The 21,661-nt window shown below is 38.5% G+C and overlaps 1 protein-coding gene across 1 annotated transcript in view; it reads left to right on the top strand.

Moving 5' to 3' along the window:
* Nucleotides 1–21,661, top strand: part of SLCO5A1 (solute carrier organic anion transporter family member 5A1) — a 162,077-nt gene that overhangs the window by 73,560 nt on the left and 66,856 nt on the right. The window contains exons 4-5 of the mRNA XM_054498563.2: nt 1,854–2,071; nt 19,260–19,424. Coding sequence (XP_054354538.2) covers nt 1,854–2,071; nt 19,260–19,424 — 383 coding nt within the window. The remainder of the gene's footprint in view (nt 1–1,853; nt 2,072–19,259; nt 19,425–21,661) is intronic.

Genomic DNA, 21,661 nt, shown 5'->3' with positions numbered 1-21,661 from the left:
ATGGGGTTTCACTATGTTGGGCAGGCTGGTCTCGAACTCCTGACCTCAGGTGATCCACCCATCTCGGCCTCCCAAAGTGCTGGGATTACAGGTGTGAGCCACCGCAACCAGCTGACATTTTAAAAATTAAAACTGTCTCTTTCAATTTATTTATTCAGCAGATTTTTTTGAGTACCTAATCTGTGTCAGGCACTGGGCTGGTGATTACATTCTGAATAACAGAGATTGCTGGAAGTCTGCCCCGAAAAAACTTCTCAAAATAAAGCCCTTTCCTGACTATCTTAAAATCTTCATTTAATGTAACTTTAAATATCTTTGAAAATAGCGCACTAAATTATTAATGACTTATTGTAGGAATCATTCTCTCAACTGTGACCTTTAGCAGCTGATAACAGCACTTTAATAGAAACATTATTTTAAAAAATGAATTTTCACTTTGCAGTGGATTATATTCTTACTTGATTGAATTCAGCATTAATACTTATGATGCTGCTTGCATTCTGGTTACAATTGATGGGAATGTGTTGAGCATTTATGAACTTGGAAGCTTGAATGGCAGAGTTTGGAGGTGAGGAATCATAGTTAGAACATGGCTACCCTGTTAGGGAGCACCAGAGACCTCTGATTGCTAAGGAAAGGTTGAAAGGAGACTGAGAAATTGCCCCATGGGGCATCATGCAGTCAAGAAGCCCAGGGCTCTAATACTACAATTTCATTCTACTCCCTGTATTTGCTTCCTAGTGCTCTGCAACGTGGCAACCTCAGGTGAATTTCAAGACAGAATTCTGAGTCTAATACCTCCTGTTCTACTTTTCTTGGGAAGCTTTCCGATACACATTAATTTCCCCTCTCTGAATTTTGATAGCACTCATAATCTGTACCATATAATCTAATATTTAATTATATACATTTTGCATTTCTTAGAGGTTGTTTCTTATATTTTTAGCTTGCTTATGAACAGGTTGTAGGTTCTTGAAGGCAAGGACTAAGTTTAAATGTCTTTGTTGGTAACCCTCATACTTGGTGAAGTGTTGTGAAGGCCAGCTAAATGGGCAGCAATACATTCCTTTTTTTTTTTTTTTTTTTTTTTAAGTTTTACTCTGTCACCCAGGCTGGAGTGTGGAGTGCAGTGGCCTGATCTCTGCTCACTGCAACATGTGCCTCCCAAGTTCAAGTGATTCTCCTGCCTCAGCCTCCTGAGTAGCTGGGGTTCAGGTGTCCACCACCACACCCGGATAATTTTTGTATTTCTAATAGAGACAGGATTTCACCATGTTGGCCAGGCTGGTCTCAAACTCCTGTCTTGGCCTCCCAAAGTGCTGGAATTATAGGTGTGAGTCACCGTGCCCGGCCGGGTCAATACATTCTTAAGTGTTTGCAGAAAAATATTTGAATATTCTCAGTAATTTAAAACATATTTCACATGGGATATTAATGCTTTTCTTATGAGAAAAAAATGTCTATATTGGTCCACATAACATGCTATTGTCCACATTATTTTTCTATTGAATTTATAATTTAGGGATTTATCATAAAATACACATTGTAGAAGGTTAGCAATGCTAGCAGAACTAACTCATTGGTGCTCAAAAATACTTGAATGAAATTCTAATCAGGTTGCTGATTATGATATTCAGTATAACACTGGTATAATTATTGAGTACATTTCTCATTTATATCACAGAAAGGGAGAATTCCTTCATTTTCTTAGTTTGCTCAACTTCCTACTGCTTTACAGTTGATTATAAAAAGTTTTCTCCAGAATTTTTTCACCACAAACTTCTACTTTACTAATTTGTTCTCACTCACAAAAGAAAAGCCGTAAATGCTATTCACATTTTCCAATTTTTTAGGTGGAGTGGATTCCTCCTTTGTGCCATTGCAATGTTTCTTGTGATATTCCCAATGTTTACTTTCCCAAAAAAGCTTCCACCTCGACACAAGAAAAAGAAAAAGAAAAAATTTTCTGTTGATGCTGTTAGTGATGACGATGTTCTGAAGGAGAAATCAAACAACAGTGAACAAGTGGACAAAAAAGTTTCTTCGATGGGATTTGGAAAGGATGTCAGAGGTAAAGTATACCTCTTGAATAAATACATGCATGGCGCTTTGATCAGTGCTACTCATAGTGTGGTCCCAGGCCCATGCTGTCTACCCACCGTCTGTGGTTGACCTGTGGCCAGATAAGTACTAAGATTGAGAGTAAGTGTTGCAAAACTCTTAGAAACTTGACAGAGTCATTTTTTTTGTCTGTTGCATCTAAGAATAATTTAAAAATTAAGGTTATATTTTGTATGTTATTTAAAAATTAATTTTTAAATAATTCATCATTTGTGTATTTTGCAAAAGTATTAGTAGATGACAGACTAGAAATAATAATTAAAAAAAATGGTTTTTCCTCACACACAGTTTGAGAAGCACTGATTTAGATCATAAAGAAACAGATGTCTATATATGTTATTTACTACAATTAGAGATGTCTGATTTTTAAAATATTAAAAATCAAGTGCATTGTGCCATGGAGGGTTTATTTCAGGGGAATAGTGGCTTTGGCAGTGTGGTTTGATGCCTACATAAGTATAATACCTACCACTAGAAAGGGATCTCACTTAGCAGCTGTGTCAAATGCTTGCATGTGGCTCCAGAGAAGGGTGGCCAGGGGACGGACTTCCAAATGCAGTGTAAAAGCATCCAGAAGGTTTTGGTGATATATGGTTTATTTTTTTTTTCATTTTTATTTCTCTTAAAAATACTGATTATATTAAACTAGATTAGGCAATCTATAACCTAAACAATTTGAAGTGATCATGACCAGACAATATTTGTTCAGTATTTCATATATCTGTTGAATGACAATAAGTCCCTTCAATTCCAGAAATCTATGACACTCCCATTAGTTTTAGTTTTGTTTCCAACATTCTCTGAATTGATTTTTTTGATATAAATTATGAAGCATAATATTTATCAAGTGCTTTCATCAGTCAAGGTTGTGTTAGATAAAATTTACCTAGGCACATTATCATCTCATTTTGACTGTATACACAGTGTGGCCAAACAGGAACATTTCCAGCCTGGAATAAATTTACTCATATGTTACAGACATGTCCCTATGGCCTAAGAACAATAATAGTTAGATTGGACCATTTTTAAAGACTATATTTTTTGAAAGCAAATGAAGTGCTATTTCATTGAAAATGCTTCTTTCCAGTTACATTTTAGATGTGACCCTCTCCCTTCCCATGATTTTGTGACAGTGTGCACTTTTGGAACTGTACATGACTTCTTATGCTGTAATAACATAAAACATCCTCTGGATGCTGGCATGGCCTGATCTCTTCCCATGTGCACCAGCCCAACATTTTTGTGAATCTATTGTAGACCATTATGGCTACTATCAAAAGAGTGATTTTTTTTTTCACAACTCAGTTGAGATAAGGTTGATGTCAAAGAATTTAAAACATAGCAATAATCTTTGATTCTTTTTGTTTTTTTTTTTTTTTGAGATAGGTCACCCAGGCTGGAGTGCAGTGGTGTGATCTCCACTTACTGCAATCTCTGCCTCCCAGGTTCAAACAATTCTCCTGCCTCAGCCTCCCAAATAGCTGGCATTACAGGCGCCCACCCACGCCCAGCTAATTTTTGTATTTTTTTTTTTTTTAGTAGAGATGGTATTCCACCACGTGTCCAGGTTGGTCTCGAACTCCTGACCTCAGGTGATCCACCCTCCTCGGCCTCCCAAAGTGCTGGGATTACAGGCGTGAGCCACTGCACCTGGCCAGCCTTTGAGTCTTCATTTATGGAGACTATAAAGTAGACTCAAAGGGAGAAATAAAGTCATATGTAAGATAAAATTATATGTTTTATAGCTTAGGGTTAGGTGACTTGAATATGAAATATATGATCTATTGGACAGTAGAAAAAAGCGGGGAGAAGATTGATATCAAACATCAACAGCAGATACAACTGTTGCTGGGAATGAAGTTCTTTTGGAAGATGCAGTGTAGACAATGCTATCAATGCCCTGTCCACATTTTTGGACCCTACTGTTTTCATGGCAGAGGCCCACTAACTGCCAGGACTGAAATTATTTGCCTGAAGGTTTTTCTCTGTGGGCTGAGAAAACTGCTTGGCTCCTGCTTGAGGGGCTTTTCAGGTACCAAGGAATGAAACCCCTGGCCTCCCATGCCCCAGACAAGTCTTAACTGGATGACTGGATAAACACCGCAGCTCCTGCCCCTCTTGGGGGAGGCAATTCTGAGGTGTGTTTCTGTGTCTTTCGTGGGCTCTCCTCCCTTCCAGTGCACTTCGACCACACTCTCTACCCAGTGTTCCCTGAGTTGCCCAAATAAATTACTTAGATGCGAACTCTTGTCTCAGGGCCTACTCCTGGGGAACCCATACTTAGATATGCAAGTTCAAAAGCGATCAGGGCCATTGATAATCCAAAAATGATTTTTGGAAATTGAATATATACACTGTTTTATGGGATATCTTCTTGTACTGCCAGGGGTTGCTTTTCTCTGTCTTCTCTATGCTCAATTTGATGGTTCAAGATATTTTCTTTTAAAAACAAGAATAAAAGGAGTCTTTGAATGGTGATGGGTAGTTGGTTTATAAAATCTGTTTATATTCTGATTTTCCTGTTAGTATTTTTGATAAAGTCTCCTTTTTTTACCCTATTGCTTGATTATCATGACTGATCCTACTTCTGCAGCCAAACCTCCTGACTAGGACACACAGCTGATTCATTTTCTTATTTCCACTTGTACTGGATTCTCTAATCATATCAAGACTGGAACTTCAAGAGACACATTATCTTGTTAGAAAGAAATGCTGTTTTAATTGAATTATACTGAAAATGTTTTGCTAAAAATGACATTGATGATATAAAATGATGTTCAATTAGAATATTTAAAATTAATTCATTTTTATCTTGTATACATTGATTTCCTTTAGTGTATCTAATACATATCACCTGAAGAAAGTGACTAATATTTAATATAATTTTCCAAAGGACAAATTAAATCCCCAGGAATCATTCTGCTATTAACATTTTTTTTTAACAAAGCTGAGATTTATTATTGAGGTTACTTTTTAACAAAGCTGAGATTTATTATTGAGGTCTTGCCTTAAAAAATAATTCATAGAAAAGTCCATTTTGAGTTAAAACTGAGTTTGAGTCCCAGATCTTTTTTCCCTTCTATTTTCTGGAGTCGGGCTTCTTTTGGTCTTAATTTTTAAAATTTTTATTCTATTTTATTTTATTGAGACAGAGTCTCTCTCTGTCACCCAGGCTGGAGTGCAGTGGTGTGATCTTGGCTCGCTGCAGCCTCAACCTCCCAGGCTCAAGTGATCCTTCCTGGCTCAGCCTTCCCAGTAGCTGGGACTACAGGCCTGTGCCACCACACCTAGGTAATTTTTGCATTTTTTGTACAGATGGGGTTTTACCATGTTTCACAGGCTGATCTAGAACTCCTGGGCCCAAGGGATCTGCCTGCCTCAGCCTCCCAACGTGCTGGGATTACAGGTGTGAGCCACCACGCTTGGCTTTTGGTCTTTATTTTATATTTGAAATTTGGATACCAATATTAGTACCTTCAAAGAGGAGGTAGAAGTTGGTAACTTATACTTCCTTAAACAGAAAATTATTGGCTAGGTGCAGTGGTTTATGCCTGTAATCCCAGCACTTTAGGAGGCCGACGTGGGCAGATCACCTGAGGTCAGGAGTTCGAGACCAACCTGACCAACATGGCAAAACCGAGTCTCTACTTAAAATTTAAAAATTAGATGGGCGTTGTGGTGAGCACCTGTAATCCCAGCTACTTTGGAGGCTGAGACAGGAGAATCGCTTGAACCGGGAGGTGGAGGTTGCAGTGAGCCGAGATTGTGCCACTGCACTCTAGCCTGAGTGACAGAGGCAAGACTGCGTCTCACAAAAAAAAAAAAAAAGAAAATTATTTGAGCCATACAGAATGGTGCCCTTTTGGGAAGTTCTATTGCAGAGAATGATAGAAGAAAATATACTCCACCTCCACATTTTAATGACAGACATTGAGAAAATCTGACTCAGTGTTTTCATACTCTTATTATAAATTATGCAGGAATAACGCTGATTTAAGACACCACAAAGGGGAAAGTAGAATTCTCAGTATATCTGCATTACATTCCACAAAGAAATTAACATTGATTCCATCAAAAATCTTACCAATAAAAATAAACACTTAAAATATCTAAGTGAATCCGTTTTCCTGAGGTTTGAGGTCCAGCATTTTAAAGCATTCCAAATTTAACTGGGCAGCCTTCTATCTAAAAAACTTTTGGTGGCAGTTAATCATAAGAATGATTTTACTTTCTATGCCCACTTCTTAATCTTTGAAGCTTAATTGCTTAGTATTATTAATTAAGCATAAAATGTAACAGGTTTTTCTCTGCTAGAATTTTGTCTGCTAGAGTGCAATATACTTAAAATCCTAACTAAATAAAATAGCTACCCTGAGGTGATAAACTGATTTATAGAGGCCACTGAAAGTTGGAGAATTTTGCTCATGGAAGGATAATGTTGGCATCATTGAATTCACTGAATGTTCACTCTGTAAGAGGGTGCTGTACTCCATGCTTTAGTTATAAAGTTGAGTGAGCCATGGTTTACCCTCCAAGAGCTTAGAGTCCACTGAGGGAGCCAGGACAAATACAGATGGAAATGTATTAAAGGCCATAAAAAGAGAACAGGTGCAATGGTGTGGAGGTTCAAGGCTGCAGAAGGAGCATCCAGTTGAGGGATCAGGAAAAGTTATATGGAGGAGGTGGCATTTGAGATGAACCTCGAAAGACTGGGAGGATTTCAGTAGGTGGAGGCGGGTGTCAGGAAAGTTCAGGCAGAGAGAGCAAAGGCCAGAAGCTGGGACTGTGTAGATGTATTTGAAAGTGCTGAACAAGCGTTTTGTGGTTGGTGTGTTGGATATATGTGGCAGAGGCCTGGGAGATGAGGTTGGGAAGGTCAAGCAGGGCATACGGTGGAGAACGTGAGTTCTAGTGTGCGTTCTTCGATTTCTTTTCTAATGGGGAATGGGGAGGTTTGAGCTGGTGTTTGGTAGCACTCAAAGAGGTAGATTAGGGAGGAGGAGGAGCAGATTGTCAGGAAGGGGTGCAGATGGACAGCTGCAGACAGAGCCCAGTGGAGAGGTTTCGACTAGTAGAGAAGGAAAGGACAGCAGCCTGCTAAACTGGCCCTGCTGCTTCGACCCTTGCCGCCTTTCTACCTGCCTTCCATTCAGCAGCCAGAAATGTTAAAATGCCACTCGTTTGCTCAAAGCTCTGTGGTCTCCCAGCTCATTCATAGAAAAGTCCACTCCTTTATGACCTATGATTTAACCCCTGGTTACCTCTTTGACTTTATCTCCCTTCAGTCCCATTTGTTTATTGTGTGTTCTGCTTCAGCCTCACTGGGCTCATTGTTGGTCCTCAAACGTGCCAGACAGTCTCACCCCAGGACTTTTACGCTTGCCACACTTGTGCTGGGAATGTTCTCTCACTTTCCTCAGTGCACTTCTCACATGGCCCCTTTTCAGTGAGGCCTTCCTTAGCCACCCTGTTAAAAATCTCTGACCTCTCCTCCAAGGCTTCCTACCTCCATCCTGCCTTTAGTGTTCTCTTTAGCACCCGTCACTCACCTACCATGAATTTTACTTACTTATTTATTGTCTCCCCAATGAGAAAGTGAGCTCCATGAAGACAGGGATTTTTTTTTTTTTTTTTTTTTTTTTTGTCCATTGCATTTCCTGCTAAGTTTATACCACCTAGTAGGTACATAATAAATATTTGATGAATGAATTATTGAATGAGAGAAAGAGGTCATTTCTTTTTCTTTTTCTGTTTTTTTGAGACCATCTCGCTTTGTCTCACTCTGTCTTGCTCTGGAGTGCAGTGGCATGATCTCTGCTCACTGCAACCTCTGCCTCCCAAGCTCAAGTGATTCTCCTGCCTCAGCCTCCTGAGTAGTTGGGATTACAGGTGCCCGCCCCCACACCTGGCTAATTTTTGTATTTTTAGTAAAGATGGGGCTTCACCATGTTGGCCAGGCTGGTCTCGAACTCCTGACCTCAGGTGATCCATTGCCTCAGCCTCCCAAAATGTTGGGATTACAGGCGTGAGCCACTGCGCCCGGTGAAACAGGTCACTTCTTTAGGATGTGACAACTGATATGGGAATGATGGAGAGAGAGATACCAGACGTGATTATAGGGTTTGAACCTCAGATAATGGGGAGAGGAGCTAGTTGAGAGAAGCAGAAGGAATAGATTCTGAACTTGAGCTGCCTAAGAACACCCAGAACCATTGCATATGCTCCTTTGCTAGGTGTTTTGGAACAAGTATAGTATGAATGTGTTCAGGTCAGTTTTTGACCCAGCAAAGAGGGATCACTAAAAGCTACATGCCTGGGCCCTGTGCTCTTAGTCTTCTTGCATACTGCCTTTGCTAAATTACACTTTAATTTTGTGTTTGCAGTTTTATTGAAAGCTGCTGCTTGAATTCCCCATATTTGCCATAGGATGGTTGCTCAGTGCCCTTTATATAAAACCCCTTTCTTTGGATCAATGGTTCTCAAACCTAGCCTACGTCAGCATCACCACAAAGGCTCCCTAAAACCCAGGTCTTTAGGCCCCAGTCCACAGTCTCTGATTCAGTAGGTCTGGAGTGCGGCCTGAGAATTAGCATTTTTTAACAATTTCCCAGATGATACTGAAGCTGTTGGTCCAGGAACTGCACTGTGAAAACCACAGCTCCAGAACATAGTTAGGAAAAACTTTGTTTTCCAGGAAGAAAGTAGAATGCTTCTGTGTTTCTGATAATGATGATTATACAGCTTTTTGCTTTGATGGCCAGGAAAGTCAGAGTCAAATCTAAAACCCAGGAAAAGTCTTATGGTCACATTTAATTCTTTCTCCCAGTTTGGATGCTCTGCTCTATTTATGTTTTCTGTGTATCGAATTCTTTGTTTCTTTCCTGTCTGACTATTATTTTATTGTATGTATGATTTCTGGTGGTAAGCCACATCTTTAGATTTGGACTTGCAGCTTAGGAGGTGAAAGGTAAATGGTAACAGTCCAGGCAGAGAATCCCTAAAAAAGAAAGCTCTTTCTTTATACTCATTAAAATAACTGTGGGGTGACTCATCAAAGTAGCATCTCCTTAGAAAGATATGTGAACATATTCATGAGTGCTGATTTAAACAAGCAAGGTAGTACTGTGGCCAGGAGCCACTAATGACGTATTTTAGGCCCTGGCAGCCATGTATACCCCCTTGTCGTAGGCAAGTGTCTCAGGCTCGATGTGCTAAGCTGTGAGGTGACTGTGGCGTGTTAGTGCCATCTAGCTCCTGTCTTTTCCAGGCAAGCAGCAAATGCCATTTGCCAGTGTGTTTTGGAGGGGAGGGAGGACTTAGAGTACCTTCATGGGGCCTTATAATTGGGAAACCCGTGGGGTCATTTCTTTCAAAGAAAATGAGCAGGAAATGAGGGCACGTAGGTCCTGTGTTGGCCATGTTGCATATGATAAGCAGTCTTGGTTTTGCTTTTACAGAAAACCCTGACTAAAAATAGTTTGATTCTTCTGGATAACAGGCATGGAAAAGTTGTATCTGCCAAATGCTCAAGAACATACAGGATCATGCGAGATTCACAGGCCATAAAAGTTACTAAGGTTTTCACTGCAGGACGATCATATGTTTTCACCAGCTTTTTGATGCACCAGAAGGCTTTAAAGAATAAAAATGATAGGAACTGCAAGATTAGAGATAATGGAACATTTAAATACAGTCATCCCTTGGTATCCACGGGGGATTGGTTCCAGAACTCCTTGGTGGATACCAAAATCCACGATGCTCAAGTCTCTGATATAAAAATGGTGCAGTAGTTGCATATAAGCTATGCACATCCTCTGGTATACTTTAAATCATCTCTTGTTACTTATAATACCTAATACAATGTTAATGCTATGTAAACAGTTGTTATATGGTCTTGATTAGGGAATAAGGACAAGAAAAAAGTCTGATGTGTTCAATACAGATGCACCCATTCATTTTTTTTTTGAGTATTTTCAATCTGTGGTTGGTTGAATCCATGGATGCAGAATCCATGGATATGGAGGGCCAACTGCACTTTAAGTACTTATAAAAGAAGAGGATCAAGGAGTTTCATGAGATGTTAAAGGCTGTTGAATAATTTGCACCCATGGGATTTTAACTTATAGAGATGTCTGAGTGATGATGTGACGAGGTTAATACCACTGGTAGAATAAATTACTTACACTTCCTAAGAGAAGGGGGCATGTCCTGCCATGCAGGGCCACAGGGGGGAGCATCAGGTTGGTCAGGAGGCAGAATTGGAGCGAGGCCAGAGTCTAGGCCACAGCCTTTGTTGGGATCTCCTTGCGAAAGAGCTTAGGATTGGCTAGTTTGAATAATGTCCATAGGCTCTGGGCTATAAGGATGATCTCCAGTTGTCTGGTACCTGACCCTGGGCAATTTAGGACAGGTGAAGTGTGTGTGAGTTAGATTAGGAGGTGGTTGGGGCTACCAACTTGGGATTGGTTGGTTTGCTTATGAAGGGTATGCTTGCAGTGGTGGCTGAGCCCAATGCTATCTCTAAGTAGTGGCGATAGTCCTGGGAGGGCAGTCTCTCGCTGGCTGGCAAGCTTTTTAAGAAGTCAAAGCATTATAAAATATAGAAATTTACAAACATGATTAATATAGAAGCTTATGTGTTCTAGCTGGAGTATCTGCTCACTGGCCTCCTTCAGCCATAATTATCATGTGGTGTTCCCTCTGTCTTTCTTTATTACACCACTTTTCTTCCGCCCCCTTGAGGAGGCCTTTCCTATGCCCTCAAGGCAAAGGCCTTGGTACTGCCCATGTGCTTTGCAAAGCACCCTGTGTTTTGGCAGTGTCACGTTCTTTTAAAATTTATCAATAAAAATCCCCATCTTTTATATAAATATGACCTTCCACTCTGGTTGCTTTCATCTTCACTCTTGGTCTCTGTGCCCAGTGTGAATTTTATGCCTTGTTTGACTTTAGTCCCTTTAAGCTGCCTTTATCTGCTTGTTCGATCACTCTTCTCTCAAAATGCACTGTTATATAAGAAATGGGTGTTATTTAAGACTTTTAGGAAAGGACTAGACGGGTTTCCAAATGGAACCCAATAATTTAATTATTGAGATAAATGCCTGGCAATATCTATCCTAAGGAAATTTCTCTTTTTTAATTTTTCTTTCTTTTTCACAAATATCTTTATTGGACAATCACTACAGGACTAAGAACTCAGGATTCATACATGAAAAGTTACAGACCTTGCCCTCAAAGGGAGGCAGAAAGGAAAGTAGACACAATATTAATATGTTAAGTCCTAAAATGGAGGTATGCACATTCTAAGGAGGTGGAAAGAAGAGGAGGAAGGAATCCGTGTTGGCTGCCTGAGTCAGGGAGGACTTTCAGGGATGACACATTTCTGCATCCTTTTAAAATTGCAGCTTTTAAAACAAGATCCTAACAGTAATACATGTTCATGACAGAAAATTTAGAGAATAAAATAAAAGTGAATTCCAATCCCATTTCTGAAAATAAAATGCTTAACTTTTTTTAATAGTAAGAAAGTATTCATATTTTGAAACTAGATAGAAGTGGTGGTTGCACAACATCGTGACCGTACTAAATTCCACTAACATTTTTACTCTAAAATCGTTAATTTTATATTCTGTGAGTTTTGGCACAATAAATTATTTTTTTAAAAGGGTATGTATTTTAGTGGAATTTAAACATTAGGAAAATAAACTGCCTGGGCTACTAAATTTTAAATAAATGTTAGTATGTCTGGATATATCCATGTCAAAAATTATGAAAAGCATTAAGAGGGGCCAGTATGTTTTTTTGGTATTTAATACTCATGATTTATACCTGGGTAGAAATGTACATTTCGAGGTAATAAAATTTAGTCAACTGCTTCATAGTAATACTAACTTATCTATTTTGTATAATAATAAAACAAGCACTAGTCCTCATCCCATCCCCAGTTTAAATTTTAAAAAAAGATGTAAAAGGAACAAAATTAATAGCTTATGTTTACTTTTAGAAGGGCTCTTTAGAAGGACATAAAAGAAACGTTGGTGTGGATGCACAATGTCGGTGGGTAAAAACAAACACACAAACAACACATCCTGGGGAAGGAATTTTCTTGCAACCAGAAAAAAAAATCAGAAAATTAATGAAGGTTAGAAAAGATGGTGAAAAACTAATTAGCATACAGAAATTAGTATTCCTAATTATGACTTTGAATCTTGAAGAAAATGTCAGATTATGCTATGCATTCACTAGTATTACCAGTTAATACAACAAAAATATTTAAAGCTTTGTTGCTTAAAGAGGCAATCACTCAGATATCTGAAAAATTAAGCATACCTCTTTCCCAGATATGCTGGATAAAGGACAATGTTGTATATTTTCTGTTTCTCCTGTTAGTATTTTAATTCTTCTTTAATGGACATTTTAGTTTATAATCTTATCTGACGCCATTAAGGATTCTTTAGCATTAAAGAACCATAGTTCTAAAAGGAGCATAATTTTCTATTTTCAGTGAGTTCACCACTGTGGACCACTTTTCATCTTATGACTTATGCTTTCTTAGCTCCTAACCTGCTCCCCAGGAGGAAATTATGCCTCTTTGGAATGGACTTCATTTTTTCACAAGTATATGGCTATTGTTTTAGTACAAATTATTGCAGTGATATAATAAAGAATGTTAGTAAATGCATTCCAAGTATATTTTTTGAGTGCCTCCTATAGGCCGGATGAATGCTGGGAGCTGAAGATGTACAGATACCCCAAGGTCCTGCAGTCATAGCTTTTATAGTCTCCTGAAAGGAACAGACAGGTAAACACAAGCAGCTACCTAAGAACTGATGACTAGAGCTATGGACCAAGTACATGGGATCACAGAGAGGGAGCCCCCTAGACTGTCTAGAGAAGCTGTGGATGCTTCCTACAGGGGCAGAAGCCAATCCTGAAAGTTGATGGATGAGTTTGACATTTGCCAAGGAGACAGGTGGGGAATAACACAAGTAGTACGGAGATGAAGAAGACCATGCTATGGATGAAGCTTGGGGCAGGGCAACCGTAGGACTACAGAGTGGAAGGGCAGGCAGCAGCCCGGTCTCACAGGCATGGTGCACTCAGTGGTGTTCATGGTAGCTGGGCCTTCTTCTTATGCTTTTTATGCTTGGTCAATCCCTTTGTTGGCATATGTTTTTCAAATATATCATTAAAACAAAGTTTGTTTCAGTAATCTAACACAACAGCAAAAACACATGATATAGATCCTTTCAGGTTGTAAAGAGCAGAAGCCAGTTCAAGCCACCTGAGATACTGGGGTTCTGGTGCAAGGCTCCAGGGGAGAGGAGAAGCCCCAGCGGCTGGGACCCTGGCAGATAGGGATGTGCCCATTGCCATTGAGCTCCACAGTCACTCTGCAGACTCCACTGTGGCTCCAGGCTCAGTTTTTCTTACTTTTATCTCTCACTCAATCTTCATACGCCATGCCTAATTAGCCCTTTATAGTCTCCAATGCAAACACTCTAAGGGAAACAAAGTCAAGTGGTTTTTGGCCAGTCTTTGCTCACATAGGGTGCCTTAGGCCTCTGGTGGCTGTTGGGTTGCCTGTAGATAGCACCTCTGAGTCCCGCCTCCTTCCCTGGTCCAATCAGCTCATTTGGGGATATCAGGTCCTATGGTAAAAACCTTGCAGCTTCTGTATAAGGAGCCACAGAGGATGGGTCTTTCAGTGTGACAGGGACTTGCAGAGCCCTCTCCAGCCTGGGATATACTTCTTATCAGACTAAATAAACTTCCAGGAAGTTCATCTCTCTGCCCACTTGAAAAGATGACTGCACCTTTCAGGTTCGCTGAAGTTGGTGCTTGTTTAAGCTTTGCTCATCCAAATAAAGGTCTTTTGTAGTACTAGTTACTTGGGAGGCTGATGTGGGAGGATTTCTTGAGCCCTGAGTTTGAGGCTGCAGTGAGCTGTGATCACTTCATTGCATCCTGGCCTGGGCGAAAGAGGGAGACTCTATCTAAAACAAACAAACAAACAAAAATAAAGAACTTCATCAAATACAGACTTTAAATTATGACTTATTTTACGAATGATCATAAAATATTCACACATGCTGGAACCCATTTGGCTAATGGTCAAAAAATTACAAACATATCAATACCTTCTGCCTTATATCATGCTGTGATCAACAGGTTTGGAGAATAAATTACGGCCTCTGCCTTCAGAGAGACTGATCCAGTCTCTTCTAAACACCATCCCTTATCAGCTTCCATAAGAATCCAGTCACGGCCAGGCATGGTGGCTCATGCCTGTAATCCCAGCACTTTGGGAGGCCGAGGTGGGCAGATCACGAGGTCAGGAGATCGAGACCATCCTGGCTAACATGGTGAAACTCCGTCTCTACTAAAAATATAAAACATTAGCCAGGCATGGTGGCACGCGCCTGTAATCCCAGCTACTCGGGAGGCTGAGGCAGGAGAATCGCTTGAACCCTGGGGGCAGAGGTTGCAGTCAGCTGAGATAATGCCACTGCACTCCAGCCTGGGTGACAGAGCGAGACTCCGTCTCAAAAAAAAAAAAAAAAGAATCCACCCACACCACCTATCTCAGATTTTCTGAATTTTGACCAAAGGCTTTGGAGGTACCTGGGTGCACCAGATTTATTGCAGCATAGCTCTGTTGTGATTGGAGTACAATTTAACACCAGGTCCCCGTGCACATGATGATGGGGCCGCCTATACTGTCATCAGTGTGCACCTGGAAGGAGCAAATGATCTGCCAATGCTATTAACACTTCTTTTAAAGGTGATTTCAGAGTATAGACCACCTTAAATTATAACCTCTTGAATTTTGGTGCTTTGTGTTGAATTTTATTCCTACTTTACTACTGTTTAAGGCATCTCCTGGTTTTAGTGCCAGCTTGAATTTGTAAGATTTCCTAGCATTAAATGATCAAAAAATGATAATCACTGTCATTATTTCATCATCTCTCCTTCATCATGCTTTTTACTGCATTTTTGGTTTTACAATGACACAGTTATAAATGACACCAAGAAACTGATCTAAAATATATTCAGTAGCATAAAAATTAAGTATTTGGTTGCAAATTTAGGAAGGTTTAACAATTTCTTTGCTAACTTAGTCTTCTAAATTTTGTGTTTTTGAAATAATTTTGAATTTACATGAAAGCTATAGAAATAGCACAGGGCACCAGTGTACCCTACATCCTGATTCCCCAATTGTTAACATTTCTGAGAAATTGAGGGTTATGGTACTCTACTGTCCCTAATACTTCAGTGTATGTTTCCTAAGTACAAGAACACTCTCCTATATAACCACAGGACAGCCATAAGAATCAGGCAATTCACATTGATCTGGTGCTACCATCTACACCATAGGCCCCAGCCAAATTTTGCTGATTGTCCCAGTAATGCCCATGATGTCCAAGATTCAATCCAGGATCACATGCGTTTAGTTTTTGTGCCCTTTAGTCTCCTTCAACCTAAATCAGTTACTCATCCTTTTTTGTTTCTTATGACCTTGATCTTTTAAAAAAGGTACAAGCAAGTAACTTTGTATATCCATTAACTTTGACTATCCTTCAATTTGGATTTGGTGATATTTCCTGATTTATGCATGTTTGCAGGCACACCACTGAAATGATGCTATGCTCAGTACATAGGAACAGAGACACATAGTGTTAATTTGCTCTATCACTAGTAGGCTAACTTTTATCACTGGGATAAGATAGTATTTGCCAGGTTCCTTCATTCTAAAGTTAATAAGTATAATATATTTTTAATCAATGAGTAATTAAAAAGAACTTTGTGGGGAAATATTTTGAGGCAATGTAAGTACAGTTGACACCTATTATTTGTGCAGCTATATTCTATAAAGTCACTGTGAACACTGGATTAGCCTGGACTGAACTTCGCTCCTACGGAGGGTACAGGGTTGGCTTCCTATTACAACATAATCCTCAACCAATCAATGAATACATGACCTTGCTTTATGTATCTTTCTGTTTAAAGACTACTTATTTAATATATAGGGTTGATTCATTATCATTGAACTTATGGTCAATTGCACTGTAACTCATGCCTGAAGGAAGCTTATCTAACATGAGTATTTTCTCCGTAAGGCACATCATAGTCTTTTGCACTTTAGGAACCCTAGACAGCACTGCAGCACAAGGGATTTTAAACAATGAGATCACCAACAAAAAGTACAAAAATGCAAAACCTGTGAGACAATGTATTATGGAAAGGACATGAGTTTACAATACACGAGCAGAAACAAGAAAGCAGAGTGTCACCTTTTTCCACCTCAGCTAGGAATGTGTGCATTGGATGACTCAAATTTTTCTCTGGTCTGCACGTGACTGTGAAAGTGCTGCGAGTGTTAATTTTTGGGGTTACAAATAAATTTTAGCAAGTAGGTGTCTTTGCAAATATGGAATCTGTGGATAATAAAAACCAACTATATCTCATTCCTATTAGATTTTTGCTTACTGGTTTAGCATCTACAGAGGTCAAATTGTCCCAGATTGGGCTATTGAGAATCCTTCAAGCGGTCTTCTGTGTCCTTCTGACATGTCCTCACCATTCCATGAGCACATTTTTGCTTTCTTGTTCAACAGGATTTTCTAGGCTTATCTTGTATTATCTCTGCTCCAGTTGTAAAGTTAGACATTTTTCCAGGGAACTCTTGTTCCTTTTAGTAGAAGATGGTTTTTAGAAACCAAGAATTGGGTGCCAGGTGGATGCATTCCTACCAGGGTGTCATTACTTCTAAGCCTTGTGAGCAAACAGAGAAGGACCTATATTTATAGACACATACAAACACACACACAGTCTATCATCCATGTATCTATCTTCCTCTAATCTATTTATCTATCTGTCTATCTGAACCATGAATTCATACCAGTACCTCCAGTTCCAATCTGATGTAGAACGATCCCCCTTTCCATATTTGTAACTCTCTTCTTTGGCAGTTAGAAAACTGATTTCCATTATTTTCAATGTGTTTATAACTTGCTAAGTCTCCTTTGATGTAAAAAAATCACCCCGTCCCACCAACCAAAGGTACAACCCTGTATACTATTCTCCTACCCCAACTCCTGGAGGGCTGTAGGCTGAAAGCTCAGCCCCAGTAAAGCAGATGAGAAAGGTAGAAGAAAGGAACTTAGAGTCGTTGAAGGTCTGAACTTCTGCTAATTCTTCTTAGATAACAGCAGACTTTTTTAATAAAAGAAGAGAGAACCATCATGCATGTTTTTAGTTACCCTTGAAATTAGAAGGCTATTTTATCATGCCAAATGGCTATAGAAGAAAAACCCGTTCAATGTAACTAGTATTTCTTAAAATAGTCATGTGATAGTATGTTACTTTCTTATGTTAAAAATTTATTTTATGTTTCTCCCAGATGTTTTAGAGTCAACACATTGGCTTTTAATATACTGCTAAACTTAATTTAAATCTTTAAATGTTGATAGGTAATCTTAACTTTCTAAGTTCTAAATTTTGGATATGACATTTTAATTTACAGTGTTTACAAGAGGCTGTAGGATGATTTTATGAAGCACTTTGATTATGTTTTTCTCTGGTGTGTTTATCCATGTAAAAAAATAAAGCATGCATCTTAATTTTTCTTTTAAATTGTTAATTTAAACTTTAGAAATTAAATTAAAATATAGAACATTAAATTTAGTTTAAATTTTAAAATGGTAGTGAGCAGTCTTAACTTTCTAAGTTTCAAATTTTGGTCAATAGGAGGCTATGAATTATAGCTTTAATAAAAGTTCCTGGCTAATTTTAATGAAATGGCTTTATTATGTTGAAAGAGATAACCGTTCTGAGATGACTGTATTGCCGAAAATAATGCAGCTTATCTTTTCTATGAAGATACATAAAGATTACATAATTGTACATTAATTCACAGAACATAAACCCTTAATAGTCTGGTGTTATATATTTTTCCCAGATGTTTTAGAGTCAACACATTGGCTTTTAATATACTGCTAAGCTTAATTTGAATCTTTAAATGTTGATAGGTAATCTTAACTTTCTAAGTTCTAAATTTTGGATATGACATTTTAATTTACAGTGTTTACAAGAGGCTGTAGGATGAGTATGATTGAGAAGTATATATTTGACCATATAAAATACATTGTTTTGGTTTGTTTGATTTTTAATTAAATAGAATTACACACATATGTACATCTATTTTTGCAGCTTGCTTTACACATTAATACAAATATTTCTTGGAGTTCTTTTACGCCAGTACATACAGCTCTATTTCAGTTTTAACTATTGTCTAGTTTTCCATTATATGGCTGTGCCATCATTTATTTAAACATTTCCCATTGATGGAAATGTAGATTCCCCCCTCCTACATTTTTGGTATTATAAATTATGCTCCAATGAAAATACTTGCACATATACCTTGAAGCGCATAGATGGCAGGTTCTGTGAAATAAATGCCTAGACTCAAGGGTGAGGCTTTCCTTTCTTTCTTGGAGGCAGCTCAGCAGGTGCTAAACCCCCACCTTTCGGCTCTCCTTCCTCTTTGGAGATCTTTGTTCCCCAATTCAAGTACCTCAGAGTGTCTGACCTGATGGCTGCATTCTTTTAGCTTTTTAAACTGTGGCTATTTCCTGTTTCATAATGAGACTTGACAATCAGAATTATAACATCATGTAGATGCCCACAGAAGCAGAATAGCTACATTTTAATATTACTTGGGAGAAGTGGAAATTGTAATTTAAGGCTGCATTCCAGGCACTTTACACATCTAGCGGACTTTAAGGCCTTAACAATAAATAACATTGCGTTAATTACTGAAGAAATGCAAATAATTCTAACAGTTTTTGAAACAGGAACTATCAGTTGGGTACTGCTTGTAAGGATATTTGTGTATGGGTATGTTTTTAGGTACTTTACTTAATTTCCATATCTTCGTTGAAAGTTAAAAAAAAAACAAAAACAAAATCTATTTAAAGAGGATGGTTTCTAATCGTCATCAGATCTTTCTATTTTTATTCTTTGGTGGCAAATGTTGCTGAATGGCTATTTCCAGTTCATTTCAAAAACAATTCAGTTTTATTTTGTTTTCCATCCATTGTTTATAACATTCATTTGTCATTTTTGTCATTTTGTAGACCTACCAAGAGCAGCTGTCAGGATCTTAAGCAACATGACATTCCTTTTTGTGAGTTTGTCATACACAGCTGAGAGTGCCATTGTAACTGCTTTCATTACCTTCATTCCCAAGTTCATCGAGTCACAGTTTGGTATCCCAGCCTCCAATGCCAGCATCTACACTGGTAAGGCACTGCCGCTAGGGCTGCTTGAAAACATGATCATTCTGACCGTGAAATACAATGGGTGAAGAGAAAGTTCAATCTAACATCAAAGTGTTAAGCTAGTTCATTAACAGCCGCCTTTCCCCCCGGATTTTAGGAGGAGGAAATCCTGGAAAGTGTTCTCTTTGATTCAGATTGTATTACTATGTGACACATTTCCCAACTGTGTTTTGGGAAGGGAGAGAATTTTGCGTATTTATATTTCTATGGTTCTCAGTTTAAAAAATGAAATAGGCAATGACATTCAAATTTACATCTAAATAGATCTTTTTATGGGTTGGCATGGGTTTTAAAGTGTTAAGTTAAAAAAATTGATAACCTGAAATATAGATCAGTTTCATGGTAGCAGGATTTCCCCTTCAGAAATGTGAACAGATTTTATTTGAATTACTGGAGATGTGTGAAGTTGAAAAGGAAATGTATGAATTTTATTTTAGATGTTTGATGTCTGGGCAAACTGATTTTTAGGAGACTTTGATGCATATACCCATAGTACTTAGTGTTTAAAATCTTCTTTCGTAATAAATTGGATGCTTAGAAATGTGGAAACATTAATTCTCAGATATTGGAGGAATTTTCAGTATATTATATCATGTAATATTGTAGATATTTTCTTAGTGGTATCAAAGATGGCTGATTGGCCATATCTTCCTAAAGGCTTAATTTATTTAATAAGGTATATTTCAATAGTTGAAGTATATTTAAATAGTGTAGAATTATATAAGGTTTCAGGTGACTTAGGCTCCTACGTTCTCCAATTCCACATTCAAATCCAGTAAACTTGAATTATCTGAAAATGAACAGGCATCACTGTAGAAAGAGAAATTGATTTGAAATATTTGGGTAATCACTTTGTTCTTTACTTCATCTTATACATATAAAGACATACAGCATTGGGTTGTGGGCCGTGGCTAGCACATGTTTTCATAAAGAATACACTGCTGTGGACTATTGTAATTGTGACTTAAAATATGTTTTTCTTGATCTTGGTTGCAAAAATATGTGTTTTCCTATATTAAGGTAAAATTTCCAGATTATTTTATAGTTTGGTTGTGAGAAAATCTAAACCTTCCACTTGTAGTTTAACTCTTCCCCTAACCCTTTCTTGAGCAATGATTTTTGGACAGGGAAAGCAAAAGTTGTCTTGTAGTTAGATTCAAAGCCACACAGCTGTTAATTGTAGGGTAGTCTCCAGCATTTCCCAAACTAAGTTTCAATATTCAAAGGTGTTAGTGGGAAGACAGTTTATAATAAAATAAATTTGGAACTTGCTGAGTTAAACAAAGTATCATAGGATTCTTTACTGCAGGCCGTTTCATTTCCTTTAATATGCCGATATGCATCGTGAAACTCCCAGAAGACGACTAAGACTACGGCCTTTTCCAAAGTCATTTGGCCATGAAACCCGATGTTTTTAGAGGCATCTTTTTCATAAACAGTGTTTCCCAGGTTACACATAGGGAAGCCATACTGTGTGCCCCAGTTCCAGCCAGACTAGGGAGCAGAGCTGCCTAGATCATCCCACTTCTCTGCAGATGCACCATTTTCACCCCAGAGTTAGAGGGAGAGTAGTGCAGTGCTGAGCTGCGTGGGCACTAATGCACCTTGAATGCATATGGCTAAAGCCATCTCTTAGTTACTGGTAGAGGCCGAGGCTAGACAGACAACTTGTGGAAAAACAGAATAAAGGGTTCAGCTGGAGCTGGGGTGTCGGCTGCAGACTTCCACAGCAGTGTGGTTGAGGCAGTGGCCACTAAATGTGTCCCACTTGGCCAGGGAAGTGCAGGATTGAATAAGGCTAACTCACAGTGTTCATCCCATGCTCCAATGTCAGAGTTAAAGAAGCAATATCTCAAAAATGCCACTTCCATTCTGATTTTGTCATCAGCAACTTTTGTTTGTTTGTTTGTTTTGATCATAGCCAATGCAGTTTATACAATGTTTGCTATTCCACTTCTTCTGATAAAAAGCTTTTTATTTCCAGGTCACATATTTTTTCTTCCTGTATAGATAGGCATCAAATAATAATAGTCAAGAGATATTAAGATTGATTAAGAGTAGAGGGGGGCCTGTCAAATTGCAGTAAGATTAAACAGAGATGATAATTATTTTTAAAACTCCTCTTGATTTTTCTTTTCTTTTTTAAAAAATTTTAAGTTCTGGGGTACATGTGCAGTACGTGCAGGTTTGTTACATAG

The sequence above is a fragment of the Pongo pygmaeus genome, chromosome 7 (assembly GCF_028885625.2).
Source record: "Pongo pygmaeus isolate AG05252 chromosome 7, NHGRI_mPonPyg2-v2.0_pri, whole genome shotgun sequence".
Classification (NCBI taxonomy): domain Eukaryota; kingdom Metazoa; phylum Chordata; class Mammalia; order Primates; family Hominidae; genus Pongo; species Pongo pygmaeus.
Note: the sequence above shows the minus strand (reverse complement) of the source record. Positions and strands in the feature narration are given on the sequence as shown.